Below are 17,176 nucleotides of genomic sequence, written 5' to 3' on the forward strand. Positions count from 1 at the left end.
TACCAGCACAGAAGAGATTGTTTACCACATTTAACATTACTTCCTTTCACCATAAGAAAGTTTTGAAGAACTCCAAAAAAGCAGAGAAATAAGAAAGAGCAGAGACCCAGGATCCAGAATAAATCACACACAGGAGTCTCTTAATCAAACCTTCCTTCTAGCACAGAGAATAAACCCTCCAACTTCTCAAATAAAGCAAAATAAAAGAAAGCAAAATAAAATAAAGCCTCCTACCTTTTGTTGATGGGTTTCTCATCCTTCTCGTAGGGCTTGACGAACCATTTCCCGATGCGCACGAAGTTCCTGTTCATGAGGCACCTCTCCAGCAGGTTGTGAACGGCCTTGAACAGCAGAGTGCGGCACTCGTAGGACAGCCCGTTCTCCCAAACCCCATCTTCCTCTTCTGCAAGGCACAGGACAAACACAAATCACCTCTGAGTTCCATCCTCTGATTTCAGACATGGCACAATACCCTCTTCTCTCCCACGAGCTTTTTTTTCATGCAACCAAAAACCAGCCTGGAATGCTCAGATAACTCTACTTATTTTTATAGCTGATCACTTTTAGCAGTTCTGTCATGAAATATCTCGTCCCCCACATGGAAAGAAGATTCAACAGTTATTTGGACACAAAAGGAAACAAGGAGCACCAGCACGTTACATATTTCAGCCTGTGAGAGCACGGCGTGATCTGTCTGTGATCCGTGGCTCGTGTTTTGGGGACTCTGGATTACTCATCCTGCAGAATTGGTGACAATTAGGCTTAAAAATAAATTTACCACAGCCAGACTTAATATATCCTGGTGTCTTTGAGTAGCATTGACTGAAGAAAGCCAGGAGCAGAAGTCAGCAATCAACTGAACTTGATGATAAACGATTTGATAGAGATGACGAAAAATGCTCAGATTCAGAACATTGGTGAGAGCAACCTGGTTGTCCCCACAAGACTCAAAACTGTCATTTTTCTTTTTAATTCAACATTAAAAATGAAGATATTTAAGCAGCCTAGCCCTGCTTTCTGATGTGTATACACAGAAGAGAAAAACCAGAAAAGCAAGACAATGCCCAGCTCCTACCGATGGGATTCTGAAGGCAAACACTGACATCTTCTGTGCCCCACAAATCAAGCACAGGCACAGAATCCAACTTGCACAAGCCAGGCTGATTTGCCAAATGAAAAAGAGAGATTTATGACAAGAAACTGCAGCTTCTTCCCCTACCCTGGCTCCTGCTCAGTGTTTGAACAGGGTCTAGAGGCCCTCAAAGCACAAGCACTGGTCCAAAAAGCTGCACTGGCACTAGAATTCCCTTAGCCAGGTAAAACAACAGACATCTGAAAGTTCCTGGGGTGTCTCCCAGGATATATCTGATATCATTCAGCCCCAGCAACACTAATAGGAGGATAATAATAATAATATCAGAAAGATGGAGATACTGTCCTTCAGTATCTCTGACATCACTGGCAATCAGATCTTACCTTTATGGCTCTAATTCCTGGTATTTTGTGGTTTATATCTACCCCTCAGGATCTGCTCCTGGTCTCCTTGGACTAACCTAGCAGAGTTACTCTTCAAATGCCATTGCTTTTATACTCCAGACAGCAGCAGAGACGAGGAGTTTGTCTGACATAGATAAGGAGACATATTTTTACTCCAGTCTCTGGACAGCCATGGAATAATTTAGGTCGGAGGGGACCTGTGGAGGTCATTGCTCCGAGCTCCACACGGAGCCCCACGTGAGAACAGGTTGCTCATCTGTCACATCCCCTGTCCCTGCACATCTCCAGGGGCTGGGGCCGGAATCCAGCTCTGCTTCAGCACCACAAGTGTGACAGCAGTGCCCTGCCTGCTCCCCTCTCCCTCACGGAGCATTTTGGTTCCACTGCTTTGCTCCGTGGTCAGAAAACCCTCAGCAGCACGGCCAAGTCTTTGCATTTTAAATCCCTATTGGAAATAAACCCCTTCACCCTTCTCTGGAAGCCACTTACAAGCTTAAAAGGTTGCAACATAATTAACTAAAGTCTTGATATCCTTAAATTAGAGAGCCTCTAGAAAACCAGACACCTAAAAGTTTTAGTTAGGAAAAAACCTTACAAATTATTACAATAAACAATATTTATGACAGAGATGACAGAGAAGGCAATTTCAATACTATTGGGACCAGAACATGGTGTTTGTATTTTGCCATATTCCACACAGGGAAAAGTACATTTCCACACAAGGCCAGTATTGTGAGTAAAAAAAAGCTACTCCCAGTAGCTCTGAGGGACAGAGTAAGAGTAAACAGACCTGCCCCATCATTTGTAAAACAGGAGGTGTGCATCATTACAGATGAATCATTCCATGAAATAATTTTCTGGGAAAGACACAGAAAAACAAAGAGCAGCTTTTCCCAAAGCAGAGACCTCACCACAAGTTTCCCACCCCACCACCCTCCTCCAGCACAGGAGTGGAGCAAAAAACTTGTTTATAAAACCGGCAAAGCTACAAGATAACACAGTAACTCACTAGAGAAACATCATACACCGCTCTTGTAACAAAAAAGCAACAAAAGTCCAAAGTCAAAGGGTGTAAAGTGCCCGTGCCAAGCACAGAGGTTGCTCTGGTGGATGCCCAGGCACAGCCCTGTCCCAGGGGCAGCAGCTCTGCCCCAGAACGGGACCAAAAAGCAGCTCAGCAGAGCAAACATTAACTCCACAGCTCGCTCATATTGGACTTTAGCTGCACAATAAACTCCTCACCATTTCAAAGGTTACAGATTTGGTTTGTACACACGGCTCTTGTCATCTCCAGGGATCGTTCCGAGCACATCCCCTGCATCCAGGACCTTCTGGAAGATGGAAGGAGCTAATGCCAGCTAATTCAATAAATTTTTATGCCTTATTTTGTTTTATTAATGCAGCAATGCCATGGAAGGTGCTGAAATTGCAGGGATACTGAAATAACACAAATCTTGTGGGCACAAAGGAGAAGTTTCCATTCTCTGCACTCAGGTCCTTCATTTAGGTTGGATGAAGCTTCGTTCAGGATCAGCTGTGCTGACCACCAAGTTATGAGCAAGTTTCCATGCAAAGACTTGCCCCAAGATGTAATTCCTGGAAGCTCTCCTCCCTCAGATTATTGCAGAACCAGAGAGCTCTTAGCTGAGTGTGTTATATGGAGAAAGTGTGAGGTTTGAGATAGAAATCACAATTAAAACTCCAATTTTTGCTCACCAGACCACCTGGTCTGAGTGAAATGCACCTTGCCACAGAAAGAGAAGATAAAAGAAGCTGTCAGTTCAAGAAATCCTCATTTCAGAACATTATTAAAAAAAAAAAAAAAAAAAAAAAAAAAAAAAAAAAAAAAACAAAAAAAAAAAAAAAACACAACAACAAAACCAGCAGTAAGTGTTCATGTTCTCTGACTTTGTGAAGTCTATTTAGTCCTTCCCCTCCCCCCGTTTTTAGTGGTGGAGAGAAGCAAACATGACATCTGCTCACATCTGCCAACTATTTTTCTTCTTAATTCAAATTGTTGTTTCTCAACATGAGAAAATCCCTCCCACTTAATAGAAAATTGTACACAGCAAACCATTGATTAAAAAGACGGGGAGAGGAAGAGGGCACTTTTTGTCCTCTAATCTTTCTTAAACAATAAATTCAAATGTTCAATCTGATGATGCTAACCAACCAAAAGAAGTTGCTGACTCATTTTTAAAAGGTGCTAAGCCACAATCTCACTTTGGACAAGTGTTATCCACAAGAGTGCTCTGGCAACCTGAAGGTTACAACACTTCATTTTTGATGAGTCCTCTCAGCTGTCCAAAGCACTCAACTCTTCCCCAGCACATTCATTTTTATGTCAATCCATTAAACAATTTATACCCATATCCCACTGCTCCCTCTTTCTTTACATCACATATTAGACAAGAGTTTTCTTCAAATGAGGATAAAAATCACCAGGAAATGAAGAATTCGTGGAGACAATGGCCAGGAAAAAGCAATTTGCATAGTACACATAAATAAACTTTTTCAGTCAGCACCTTCTCAATATTAACAATTTTATTGGAGGCCACTTTTCTTCAGAATTTTTATGTTCTTCTTTCCATTCTTCCTACAGTTCACCTGAACCAGTAAAGTTCATTTTTACTGATTTTGCCCTTCTGTCTGTCTGGTGCTCTTGGAGAAGTAAAGGAAAAAACTTGGAGCACCCTCAGAATATAAAACTCTTGTAATTTTTAGCGAATTCTGAAAAAGGAGTGTCTTTAAACCTTATAATTTAATTCATGTCAGGTTTTTTTAAGCCTGTTGTTCTTCATAGATCTTTAGCCAAATTCTTTAATCAAGGATTTCTAAGAAATAATACATATTATATACATATAAACAAATCTATATTGCAACAGATACGTATACAGCCTTGAAAATGTCATTTTTAACAAGATTTAAGAACATGGATTTCCCTCCTTCCTTCAACACACAGGACACCAGTAAACACCAGTTCTTGCACAAGGCTGAGTGTTTACCACACCATTAAAAATATCTTCCTAATGCTCAATGAACCTCTAAAATAAACTATGCAAAGAAACAAAGCCTCCACTTTGGACTACAATTCCCCCCAATTACTTCAATTACACAGGGGAAAAATCCATTCTTTCATATCAGGATGGAGAGCCTTGTCTGTTGGAAGCATTTCTTACCTCACAGCCTCCCTTTTTGCCATTATGTGACTGTGCCAGTTATAAAAACACTGACACGGTGATTTATACAATAAACTTCCTATATAAACCTCAGACTCCAAGGGAAGTAAATAAGCAAAGCAATGTGAAATTGCTGCTGTATACAATATTGTAATGATATGACAGAAATACTTTTGAGTAGAAGTTTTCTATTTAAAAGCCCAGATTCTTGAATTAAAATTCTTTAAACTGCTCAAAGTGAGAATTACCCAGCAAAGCTACTGAAATACTGCTTTGAGGGCCTGCATCCCTTATGAAACCAGTGAGAAGCAACAGATTTTGCAGGGAAAAAAAAAGAAAACAACACAATTTAAAAATATCAGTGTAAAAATCTGAGTAAGACAACTGAAGTTTGCTCTTATTAGAGTGGTATTTGTTATCTACACTCACTGAACAGAATCTGAACCCAGGACTCTGGATATCCAAACTGTCCAAAACAGCACAGTGAAAACACTCAGCACCACTCCAGGTCAGTTTTTGTGCTGCTTGGCCTTTACCACCATCACACACAGAGGTTTTATGCTCTATACCCAGCAGAATCTTTTCTAAATCCTGACAATTTAAAAACAGAATTTTTCTGTAAGAGTGTAGCCATGGCAGTTTAGAAAGATAACAAGTTAACTGCTCTCCTTGACCAATTGTTGGCTCAAGAAAAGCTGAAAAACTTCCCAGCTAAATGATCCAATCTCCTCCTCCTCCAGCCAGTAATTCCCTATGCAGGTAGATGGAACAGTGTGAGTAAAATATTTCATTTTTCTGATTTACCCAGGTCATTATGCATGTGATATTGTACATATAACCAACATGACACCAATGCCAAGTCCTCACTGCCTGTGACAAAGCATTTTTCACCTGATTCCACAGATACTTCACGTGCACGTTGGTCAAGGAAAAAAAGGGGGTGAAAGTTAAATCTTTGTCACCTTTGAGCTCGCAGCAAGTCACAGAAGTTTGATAAAACTGCCTCAGTAATTTTTTTTGCATAATGCTTATCAGCAGTTTTGCTTAAGTGGCTACATCTCTAACATGGAGGACTAAAGAAATGCTGAAGCATCAATGCAGCAGGAACACTTGGAATGCCTCTCCTGCCTGACACAGAACACACAGATCCTGCCCAGACAAGGGGCTGCAGCTCACCGTGCTCACATCAGGTGCAAAATGTTGTAAAAAGCATCCTTTCCCCTTTTTTTTTTTTTTTTTTTTTTAGGGGAGGGGATTTTGGGTGGTTTTTTTTGTAGAAGTTAAATGATCTTAAGGAGCAATTGTTATTTTAAAGAAGCATCACTGGCTGAACTCTTTTCCAAGCTGCCTTTGCCAACTCCTTGCAACTGGCAGGGTTTGGAATGATAACTGGCTCATCCTCTGGTTTCCATTGTCCTGGAGTAATGAGACACTCGGTGCTGACACCAGCACAATCTGAATTTTGAATTTTGGGGACAGGGATTTGATCTATAATGCACATGCATCAACAACTACACAACATATATTAGTCTGTGTTGCCATGACTGTTTTTACCACACAGACAAGCATCAGGATTCTTCCCTGCTCTCCTCCAACCAGCATCATTTTTATACATTTCCCCCTCACAGAAGCATGAGCAAGATTGTTCAGCAAACAAAAACTGATTATCTTGATATATGACGGACAACTCTTTAATTTTTAAAGTAAATTAACCAAATTTAATAGACACCAGAATGAAAAAGATGCATCTTTGCAGCTCACCATTTGAAAGATGCAATTTGAAGGTCAAAGCCATATAGCAGCATTCCCCTATCCCAGCATTAATCAAATTGTAACCATTTCCTTGGGACTGTGTCTTGTACATAATTCATACCCGACTCTTCTCAGGTTCAAAATCATCTACTGCCAATTTAAAAAAATATAATCCAAGTGTAGAAGGAGCCACATGAAAATAAGAAAGAATCTTTCTAATAAAATAACTGCTGATCAGAGCTGTGAGAGACCACTGCCTGCTGAAATTGGAAGAGATGTCCTACTTTAGGGTTTGAGTTGCAAGAATTACTATAATCAAGCCTCACTGTCAGAACAAAAACATAACCTTTGAGGTTGTTAGAGGCTAAAATAACATTTCACTAACTTCTGTCTGCCTCTAGCTACGTTGGGTTAGAAATAGACCTCTGGTTTTTCTGGCTGTGTGTACAGTAAGTAGGTTCCTAGGGAAGGGAAGAAAAAAAAAAAAAAAATGATTGAGTGAAGTCAATATTCCTGATCAATCAGCATCTCTGAACAAGTCTCCTTTTGACATGCCTCCAGGCAACAACAATCCCTGACCATCAACAAGACACTTATCCAAGGCTTGGAATGAGAACTCCAACACAGCCACGAGCAGGATCCAAACGTGACTCCGGGGCAGAGAGTGAACTTCTAGAACGTCCAGCTGAACACAGAGATGGCATTTATTTCTCCCATCTGATCTGCATAGATGTACATTCCCCACGCTGCACAGCCCCTGCTGAAGGGATCTTGGGAAGGGGACAAAAGGGTTCTGCAAGGCTGACATATTTCAAATCCCCCAGGGCTGATAACCAAGATGTGTTCCAGTCACTGAACACTCATTGTTGTCTGAAACTACACATCACCAAAAGAGTCAGGAACTGTCAAGATACCAAGCTCTCCTTAACAGGCAGAGTTTCAGACCAAAGGGAGCCAGAATCAGGAGTTATTAACGTGGCTCTGGCAGATTTCTGAGCAGGGCTCTCTCAAGGGCCACTTCCCCAGGAGAAGTCTGTCCAAAGGCACCCAAGGGACAAACTGCTCCCAGATTCCTCCCTCTCTCCATCCTCCAGGACAATCCTTCACCTCTCCAGCATCAAACTTCTAAATGAGGCAGCACCTCAACCTCCAGCAGCAAACAATTTCCAATCAATTTTGCAGGTAACAAGCCCGTGCTAAGAAGTCATTTATCATTCCCATTGAAAATGTAACAAGCAGTCATCGGGAGAACAAGGCACTGTGAATTACCAGGAGAAATTGTCCACCGATGAAAAAATCCATTAGGCTACGACAAAGGTCAGATAACATTGTTTGGGTTCAGCCATAATTCTCTCTCCTATGAGATCCACGTTAAGATTTTGTGTAACAGCAAAGAGAAAGAAGTGCAGGTGTGGGCACCCCTCTGCAATCCAGCTGAGGAGGATCTGTACCAACTCCTGGGCACAAGAGCCTCACACACACACTCACAGATTCTCTTTTTCATTCCAAGAGGACAAAAGCACAGAGCCCAAAGTGTCAGACACACCCACAGACAGACACAGGTGACAGGCTGAGCAGTGCCAGCATCACACAGAACACGTGTGCAACAGCTCTGGGGAAGCACAGGCACCCACAGGTGACCTGAACAAAGAAAATACCCAAAGACATGCCTGGGAGACTTTAATCCTCCACTATCTCTCCCTTATACCCTAAGAGAGGTTAAGAGTTGGTAAGTCCCTGGGATGATACCTGCTTATCTACCTGTGCAAAAGGGTAATTCTGGACAAGCACAAACAAGGTGCTGATCTGAAACTCCAGCTACAAACCACTGCTGCTGTTTTCAAATGTCCCTCTCCGATAAATCACCAGCAGACAGATTCAAGAGGTGGCAAAGAAAGCTGCTCAAACAAATAATTTTAGTGGTTAGGCGGCACAAAATTGCGCTTTCCAAATGGCTTAAATTTCATTGGATTTCTCATTCAAAATGAATTTGTCTGGATTTAATCCCACAGCCAGGAGCACAGAGAATTCACACAGGTCCTTCTACACCAGTGTTGGTCTTGGCTCAGGGCAGGCCCAGGCCAAAAACACCCAGCACAGGGTCTAAGTCACATCTCAGCCACACAAAGGATGTTCCCTGCAGGTCAAAACTGAGGTTATTTATAGGTCATAATAAGGAAATCTTAAATGCACTAAAATATCAAGCAAACTCTAGTGTGAGTGCCATTTAAAATGCAAAGTTTGTAGTTCCAGGACAGACAGGAATAGGAGCAACAGCCCAATCTTTGAAGTCAACTATTCAAAGAAATAAACATCATTTCAGTGCGTCAATTGTTTTTCAGATCACTGTATTTTTGTATGAAAATTCCACACATTATTAAATTGTTTCAAGTCAACTTCCTCAGTGGCACTTTAAACTCCTGTTTGTTCTCCAGCTTATCCACACACACACTCACACACAGAGGCAGCATTAACAATTTCTGGTTACCAGGTCACCAAACCTTGGTCTCATTTTACACTTCAGTAACCTGAATACTGTACATTATTTGAAAGGAAATTAGAGTGATGTGTTTGTTGGGATTTTTTTCCCCCTCCCTCTCGAATTAGTTTAGTCTCACCTTTAGACTCACCCAATTTCAATATCTAACTTCGTCACCTTGCTGATAAGCAGCTGGAAACCATCTACGTGGGGAATTGAACTCAACAAGCAAATATTTCCAAAGGAAGGTGCCAAATTTGAAGTACAGCATTATTGAGAAATACAAATACTGTCAGTCTTTCAAAAGGCTGGGTTTGAAAACCCAGAGTCTGGGTTTGCTCCCCCAGAGCATTGGAGAAAAAAGGGAGGAGAGGAATCATGAAAACTGAAGGTTTACAGATTTTTGCATGGAAAAGGTGCCTCCTTCTGAGGGCTTCTCACTGATGGTGTGAATTCCAACCAAGACAACTCCAAACAGCTCAGGAGCTGCCCAGATCTCTACCCTTCCTTATGACATAATAAAACGAGCTTTACTATTTGAATTCGAAAACTCTAATTGCCCAACAAAAGGGATCTTATCAAAACATGTTTAAGACATCGCTCGTGAATCACAGGCACAGCTTTCAGCACAGCTTTCTCCTGAGGAAGCTGCCAAATCTCATAGGCTTGTGTTTTCTATTTTGGTTTTTTTTTTCCCAAGGGAACAAATGGGGAGCAAAACCCTTGTTCCTTGAAAACCCAAATCCTTGAAAGACCAAGGTGAGCTGAACACATTGCTGTAATAGTTTGGTGAGCAGTAAGACAACAGTAGAGACAACGCTCCACGTGGTACAGATGTCAGAATCCAGCCCAGGAGTCCCAAGATCCTTTCAGTGACCAAAGGGAGGTGTGACCGAGCTCCTACCTGAGAGATCATGATGGATCAGGTCAGCAAAGTTGGGGTCATCCCCCCACCAGAATATCCAGAGCTCCCTGCGGCCCGGGCGCTGGTCGCGGCGCCACACGCTGAGCACGTCGGCCTTGAGGCAGCGGCTGAAGCTGCTCAGGATGGGATCCTCCTCCGTCACCGGGAACAGGATGGGGGCAGATGTTGGGCCCTGCCACACGTAACGCTTCCATTTAATCCCAGTGAGATCAGCCTGGGGGACAGAAAACACAGTCAGGTCATAGGTAACTCCAGCAAACACGTCCTGCTATGAGGTGATGGAGGGAGGATGGAGTGCACGGAGTTTAAGGGAAGAATGTTTGGTGGGGTTTGTGTGCTTCAGGAAAAAATCAGGCACCCCTGGTTTAAATACTTCATCAATAAGATCTTCATCATTTAAGATCTTTGCAGAAAAGCAAGTTTTCACTGCAGCTTTAAGGTGACACATAGAAAAAAGTCAGACTTGATGTAAAGTAAAAGAGTGAAAGGCGAGTGAGTGATGATGTTGTTATTATTCACAGAGTGCAACTGCCTTAGTAAAGAACATCTTTCTTTCTGCTTATGCATACACTGCCTTTTCCATCCAAGATTACTGCATGGAAATAGGTGATACAGTAAATCACACTTTCTTCCAGCCATCTACCACTTGGGAAAATTTCACAAGTTTCTCCATTGTAAAAAAATTCTCTGTCTCTCCCCCAGGAAGTCTCTCGTGTTCACTGACTTTACCAAGAACTATCATACTTTTCATTCCTCACACCACATTTCAAGAATTTAAATCCTCGTTTTATCATTCCATTCTACGTTAGACCTACAACAACGTTGATAATGATCCACTAAACCCCTTCACAGGCAAAAAATTAAATTTGGCTTTACACAGGGAAAGAGTTACTACTCCGTGTAATGGGGAGCAGGCAATTCCTGGATTATCTACAGTACAAAATCAAGTTTTAGCACTCGAGCACAGGCACCTTAAGGCAGGTAGGGGAGGCATTGCCTCGGGTTCTCTTTGGGGAGGCAGAGCAAGGCACGCTGGCATTTGCTAAGAAGTTACTATTTTTTTTTTTGTCTTCCCAATATGACAACACACAAAAGATTACTGCAACATTTAAACCTAACATGGCAGCCTCCCCACCTTCAGCAGGAGAGCAATTTAGATGAAAGGCTTGTCTGCAACAGTTGCTACTTTAGAAAGACTTTCAGATTGAAAATTGCACTATTAATCTGGAGCTGCAGGCCTGGCGCAGGCTGCAGACACAGTCAGGCTGCCCAGATTCCCCTCCATCCAAAAATACGAGTGCCACAGCTTGGCACAGGATTGTTGTAACAATCTCTAGAATCATAAATATCAGGCAGGCAGCTAAGATCAGCTCATTTGCATTAAAAGCTGATGAAACAGCTCAGCACAAACACCAAAAAAAAAAAAAAAAAGCATCACGATCCAGTTATATCGAATTTACTTTTGGGAGCTACCAAAATTCAACAACGTGAACGATTTGATACTTGGGTTAAAAATAATAATTAAAATAAATACTACAAAATGGTGCACATCAAAACACGAGACAGGGAGGGCATCACCAAAAGAATAAAAAGCAGGGAAAGGGAGGAAGAAGGGAGGAAGCCACGAGTGGGGAGGGAAAACACAAAGTTCCCCGAGATGTGGGGCCGGGAGCAGCAGCAGCAGCAGCGAGAAAACACCACGCTCAGAGGGCAGAGATGAGAGAGGGGGGAGAAAAGAGGAAAAGTTGTAAGGCACGGAAAGGGAAGGAAAAAGGCGACTTGCGGGGAGGGCTATCTACTATCCAGGAAGAAAGCGGGAGGGAGGGGCGAGGCGAGACAGACAGCGATGGAGGGGGAACCAGAGGGGCATGGGAGAGTTGGCTGCTCCAGGCAGGGCCTACTCCGAGGGCTCATCCAGCAGAAGCTCTGCTAAAAATGGCTGCTTTGCTTCCACACTGCCCCTTCCCCCTCCCCCGGAGCTCCCGGCCCTTCCCTCGGTGGCCCCGGGCGGGTGCGAGCCGGGGGCCGACACTCACCAGGCAGAAGAGGTTGGAATGGCAATCCTCCAGGCTGGCCCCGTTCGGCACGAAGCAGGAACTCATCCTCACAGCCACAACCCACACGCCATTATCCCACAGCCTCCGACAAGAAAGAAAGAGACAGACAGAGAGAGAGAGGGAGAGGGAGAGAGAGGGAGAGACAGACAGCGAAGAGGGAAAGGGGGAGGGGGGCTCTGCACACGCACAAATAATAATACAATTAAATAAGGGATTTACAGACACACGCACACGCAATAGTGGTAAAAGGGGGGAATAACCCGCGAGGAGAGACAGAGAGGTATGGGAGAGGGAGGGGGTAAAAATATATATTTTAAAAAAAAAATTAAAAAAAAAAAATTTAAAGAGGAACTCAGAACGTTTTCTCGTCTTCTGGAGCTCAATCGGGGGTGTAAAGCCGCCGTGGAAGGGGAGAACAGAAAGAGGGAGGTGGTAAGTAATCCAACGACGGGAGATTAAGATCAAAATCCTCCCCGTTCCTCTTGTCTTCTCGTTCGCATAAGGAGGGGAGGGAGAGGAGGTAAGGTGAAGGGGTAATTGATCCAACAAGAGAATAAAAATGGGGCAATTAATCCAGGGGGCTAGGGGTAAAAATCAGTTGACATCCCTCCTTCCTCTCTTCTCAGATGCCAAGCAAGAGAAGCAGGAAAAAATAAATAATCCAGCGGGGGCAATTAATCCAGAACCCCCCCTCCTCTTCCTCCTGTTCCTTTAGTCATCAGATGAGAAAGGGGCAAATTGTGGAATGACTGGGAAGGATTGGCCGTGGGAGAGAGAAAAATCCAGGCTCGTCTCTTCGGAGTCCGAGGGCAACAGGGTGTGGGGGGGGTCAGATTCTTCTCCCCTGCTCCAAAAATATTCCAAATAAATTAAAATTTAAATTCATTAAAAACAAACTTCAGGGGCCAGAAGCAAGGCCGGTCTGAAGAATTCGTAAAGGCAGAGCAAGAAAAAAATTTTCCTGGGGTGTACCCCCAAAAAAAAAAACACATCTGCGGGGGCAGGGGAGGGGGGGAAGGTATTCCTTGAGAGAGAGAAAGGCCGCAAAAGTCTCCTCGGCAGCCCAGCGGGGGATTAAATTCCCCTGTGGAAAACCCCCTCCCCAAAACGAAATACTCTTCGCAGCGAGGGCGAAACCAAAATATCCTCCGTCGGGTTAAAAAAAAAAAAAAAAAAAAAAAAAAAAATCCTTCCGTAGGGAAAAAAGGAGGGAGGAGGGGGAGAGAGAAGAAGGGGTGGAAGGAGGAAATTGCGGGTGACCCTCGAAGTCTCTTCGGGGGAAGGATGGAGGAGTCTCCTGGAGGCCGATCCCCCCCAAAGCCTTTTTCGGGGGAGGAGGAGGAGGTAAAATCGCTGAGTGTCTTCGGGGAGGCCGGTCCCCCCCAGGTGTCCTCGGGGGAACCTCGTAAAGTCTCTTCAGGGGAGGCCGGAGCCACCGCGGGGAGGGGGAGACGCGACCCCCGCCAGAGCCGGGCACGGGGGGGCGGCTCCTTTAAAAATAAAGGGGGGAGGAAAAATAAAAAAAATTAAAAATCCCCGACAAAACAGAGAGGAAAAAAAAAAAAAAAAAAGTCGCGGGGGGGAGGAGAGGGGCGGGGGGGAGAGGAATATTAAAAAAAAAAAACGATGGTCTTCGGCCGGAGCGGTGTGTCCTGGGGGAGGCCCCGACACCCTCGCTCTCCTCAGGTGCGGGTCCCCGCGGGGGCGGTGGGCGGAGGGGCCCCTCTCCCTCTCCCCGAAGGCTCCTGGGCAAGGGCGGGGAGGCGGCGGCCGAGCCCCGGGCTCTGCTCAGCCCGAAGGGGTCGGAGCCCCGCAATTCCCGGCGCCGCCGACACACAGGGACGCGGCCGCCGCTGCCGCTGCTGCCGCCGCCGCTGGCGGAGTCGGTGCCGCCAAGCCCCCGCCGGCGCGTCGCCTCCCCTCAGCGGTGCCTCTGTCGTCGGCTGCCCGGCCGCGGCATCCTGTGGCGGCGGGAGCCTCAGCGCGGGTCCCCCATGGCCGGAGCGGGAGCGGATCCGGCTCCCGGGTAATTCCGAGACCCTTTTTCTTTAATGGCGGCCACAGGGACGGCGGTCGGGGCCCCCCTGCCGCGCTCCCATTGGCCGCCGCGCCGTCACGTGGGCGCGCACCGCCATGGCCGCCGGCGCCGCTGGGGGAAGGCGGGTGCGGTGGCGGCGCGCGGCCGCCAGGGGAGTCCGGGGCGCTGCGGAGTCCCCGCCTTGCTCGTTGGGGCGGCGCCATCTAGCGGCTGAGCCCCCGCGGTGGAGTCGGGCACACGGGTTCGAGTCCCGCCGCCGCTGGATGGGCCCGAGGTTACCGGGATGGTGGGATGGGTCAGGGTGGGAGAACAGTGGTGGGATCAGCCCGGAGCACAGGATCGTGTCTGGGATAGTGACATGAGGGAGGCTTTGCAAGCTCACTAGGTAATCTGCTCCAGTGCTCCTTGGAGAAGTCCTTCCTCACGTCCAGGTGGAACTTCCTAGGCATCAGTTCTTGCCCCTTGCACTATGTCCTGGTGGTTGGCAGCAAGGAGCAGAGCCTGGTGCATCTTTTGGTACCCCAAATTAGATATTTACACACGGGCTCACCCTTCCCTTATCCCTGCAGGGGCTCCGTGTCCATTCATGGACCATGAATTCAGTCCATTCCCAGGCCGATCCCTGTATGGGCCATAAGGGTTGGACTCAGTGGTCCTTGTGGATATCCTGAGAATCTGTGGCCACTCCAGGGCACTTCTGGTCAGCCTGGGCCAAAGTCCAGGCACAGAGTGTCCCCCAGCACAGGGAACACTCGCCTTGGCTCCCCTTCCACAGCTTCCACCTCTTGGCAGAGGATTCCCCAATACCTGCGCCGGCGCTTTGCACCGCGGAGCAAATTCCAAACTCAGGATCTCAGAGCCTTTTTTTGAAAAGATAGGCAAGTATTGTGAAAGCTGACTTTAATATTTAATGCAAGCGTTAATGCTCTCACTAGTCTCACAGACAGCCTTTCTGCCAAAGCAAAGCCCTACTCCAAAACCCAGTTTTTTCCATGCCCAGATCCATATTGTGCAGTTCAAGAGGATGAAGTAGGTGGCTTCTCTGTTACTACGTGCATGGATTTGCAGAAGGACTGTGAGATTATTCAGAATTTAGATGCTACAGTGACAGTGAAAGCTATTTTTAAGAGATGTTTGGAAAGTGTATGCATCTTACTAATCCTCTCATATTACACATTAATTTTCTAGGCAATGCCTTGCATGTAGAATGGAAAATTTCAAGTTACTATATGCAGAATTTTTACTGCAGTCTTCAAGTGAAAACACAAACCAGTGTAAAGCACCTAAAGGAAAAGAAAGCCCTGAATGTCTCAGCTAACCTGACATTCACATTAAAATATGATATGTTCATGCAACAGCAGCACGTTGATCACAACTATGCAACACGATGATGTTTCAAAGGCCCTGCAAATTATTTCAGGACTTCTGAACAAGACGAGCAACAACCTTCTGCAAATGTCTTGATAGAGTAGGAGGAAAGAAGGACACTCTATAAATAAACTTATATGATAAGTTTAAAAAAAAAAAAAAAAAAAAGGAGTGAGGCTAGATATATATTCACCGAGAGAAACTTTGAAGATTTACTCACACCGAGCCTATTTTTGTATGCCAGTGTAGGCAAGCAAGATTCTTCTTTTCATCTAAATAGAAGCAGAGTATTTTTAAACGCAGGAGATTCATTCCCTCAGTGCTCGTCGAAACACGGCAGCTGGGGCCGGAGCCGGGATGCGGGGGGAGGGCTCCGGGGGGGAAGCAAACCCCTTTCCAAGGGGAACAGATGGTTTTCCCTGGGCTGGCTGCAGCCGAGGGCTGTCAGGAGCATTCCTGGGTGCCCGGGGCCAGCCCGAGCCTCTCGGAAGTCCCAGTGATGTCCTTGCTGGAGAGGTTCTCCAGTCACTCCTCCCCATGGAGAAATCCAAGGATGGGAAGGAAACCAGGGAAAACAGTATTCGACATTACCTCCACAAGAGCTGGTATGGATTTATCACTAAGAGGAAAAACAATCATTTGGTAAAAAGGGGTTTGGTAGATTTGGATATCCAAGGCGATGGTTCTTGCAAGTCTGAATTGATTTCAGGATAACACCAAAATTTTCCCATTTCTTTTTCCTCAAAGAGCACAGCTCAGTGTCTGGAAGAGGGAATTAGTGTCTAACATTGGGTTTGGTGTGGATGCACCTCCCAGTTTTGAGGAACTCAGTTCATTGTATCTCAACCCACTTCTCTATATGATGCATTTTGGGATCCTGACACATTCATCAAAATAAATCCTTCTATAGGATCCCATCACAAGTGCAGAGCATCATTTGTCCACTAAACTTAAACACAGGATAAGGAACTGATAAAATATCCACAAAAGAGGAAAGAAAACTAACACACCAACGAGGGAATCTTAAACTCCTCCTGACTCAGAACCTCAAAGCTTTCCCAATTCCGTGTACAGCACCTTACAGAACAGTAAGACACAATGGAGAACAACCACATCCATGTCTGGTGAATTCTGCACCTGAGACACTGCCTGCCCTTTGTACTCTTTGGGAAATAAAACCTCCTGGAAAACAGAGAGGAGGCAGATTAAAACAGAACAGAGGAAAAAACACTGTTGAAAATGTGCTTTGTTTTGTAGATAGGTTCTTATAGAGTTCTCATCTCTGCAACTTCCAGAAGTGCATTAAGCTGCATAATTAGCATCTGTCACATGAAGCTTTTTCCTTCCCTCTTCCTCTCCCTAGAGGGAACCTGCATGAAGAAATTTTAATATAAATTTTAGTGTCTGCTCTACGCAGTGCAATCATATTAGGAAAGCTACAGGCAAGTCAGTTTGTGCTCAGTCTAAGGTTTATCTTTGTGTAATAGAAACTTTACCATTAAAAAAAAAAATGTTGCTGATCCAATTTAAAAATTAACCAGTCTCTTGGAAAGCCAACAGGGGTGGGGGAGAGATTGTCCCCATTGCATCAGATTTAAACCAGTGGAATTGTCAGGAGCTGGGCAGTTAAAGCCAGTCCTGGTATTAAATCCCTACAATCTCACCATGGAAACATCCACCCAAAAAGAGTAAGGGATGGGTGATTTCCCCCTTCTAGTCAAAAGCATTTATTTTGAAAGAAAAAAATTATATTTTTAAAACATCTAAATAAAGTAGGACTTTGTGTTGCTTTTTCATTGACATCAAGAGATACTCCACTGCTGAATATAAAAGTCAATGGACTACAGCATCTCCTGGTGAATCTCTGCAGGCAAAAGAAGA

General features: G+C 45.0%; 1 protein-coding gene across 1 annotated transcript in view; it reads right to left on the reverse strand.

Moving 5' to 3' along the window:
* The window catches only part of MED13 (mediator complex subunit 13), a 54,029-nt gene extending 40,943 nt beyond the window's left edge, over positions 1-13,086 (reverse strand). The window contains exons 1-3 of the mRNA XM_083875127.1: positions 11,869-13,086; positions 9,812-10,046; positions 235-403 (exon numbers count right to left, since the gene is read on the reverse strand). Of these exons, the coding sequence (XP_083731253.1) occupies positions 235-403; positions 9,812-10,046; positions 11,869-11,934 (470 nt within the window). The 5' untranslated portion in view covers positions 11,935-13,086. The remainder of the gene's footprint in view (positions 1-234; positions 404-9,811; positions 10,047-11,868) is intronic.
* Positions 13,087-17,176: the final 4,090 nt, after the last annotated feature.

The sequence above is a fragment of the Zosterops lateralis genome (assembly GCF_965231275.1).
Source record: "Zosterops lateralis genome assembly, chromosome: 19".
Taxonomy (NCBI): domain Eukaryota; kingdom Metazoa; phylum Chordata; class Aves; order Passeriformes; family Zosteropidae; genus Zosterops; species Zosterops lateralis.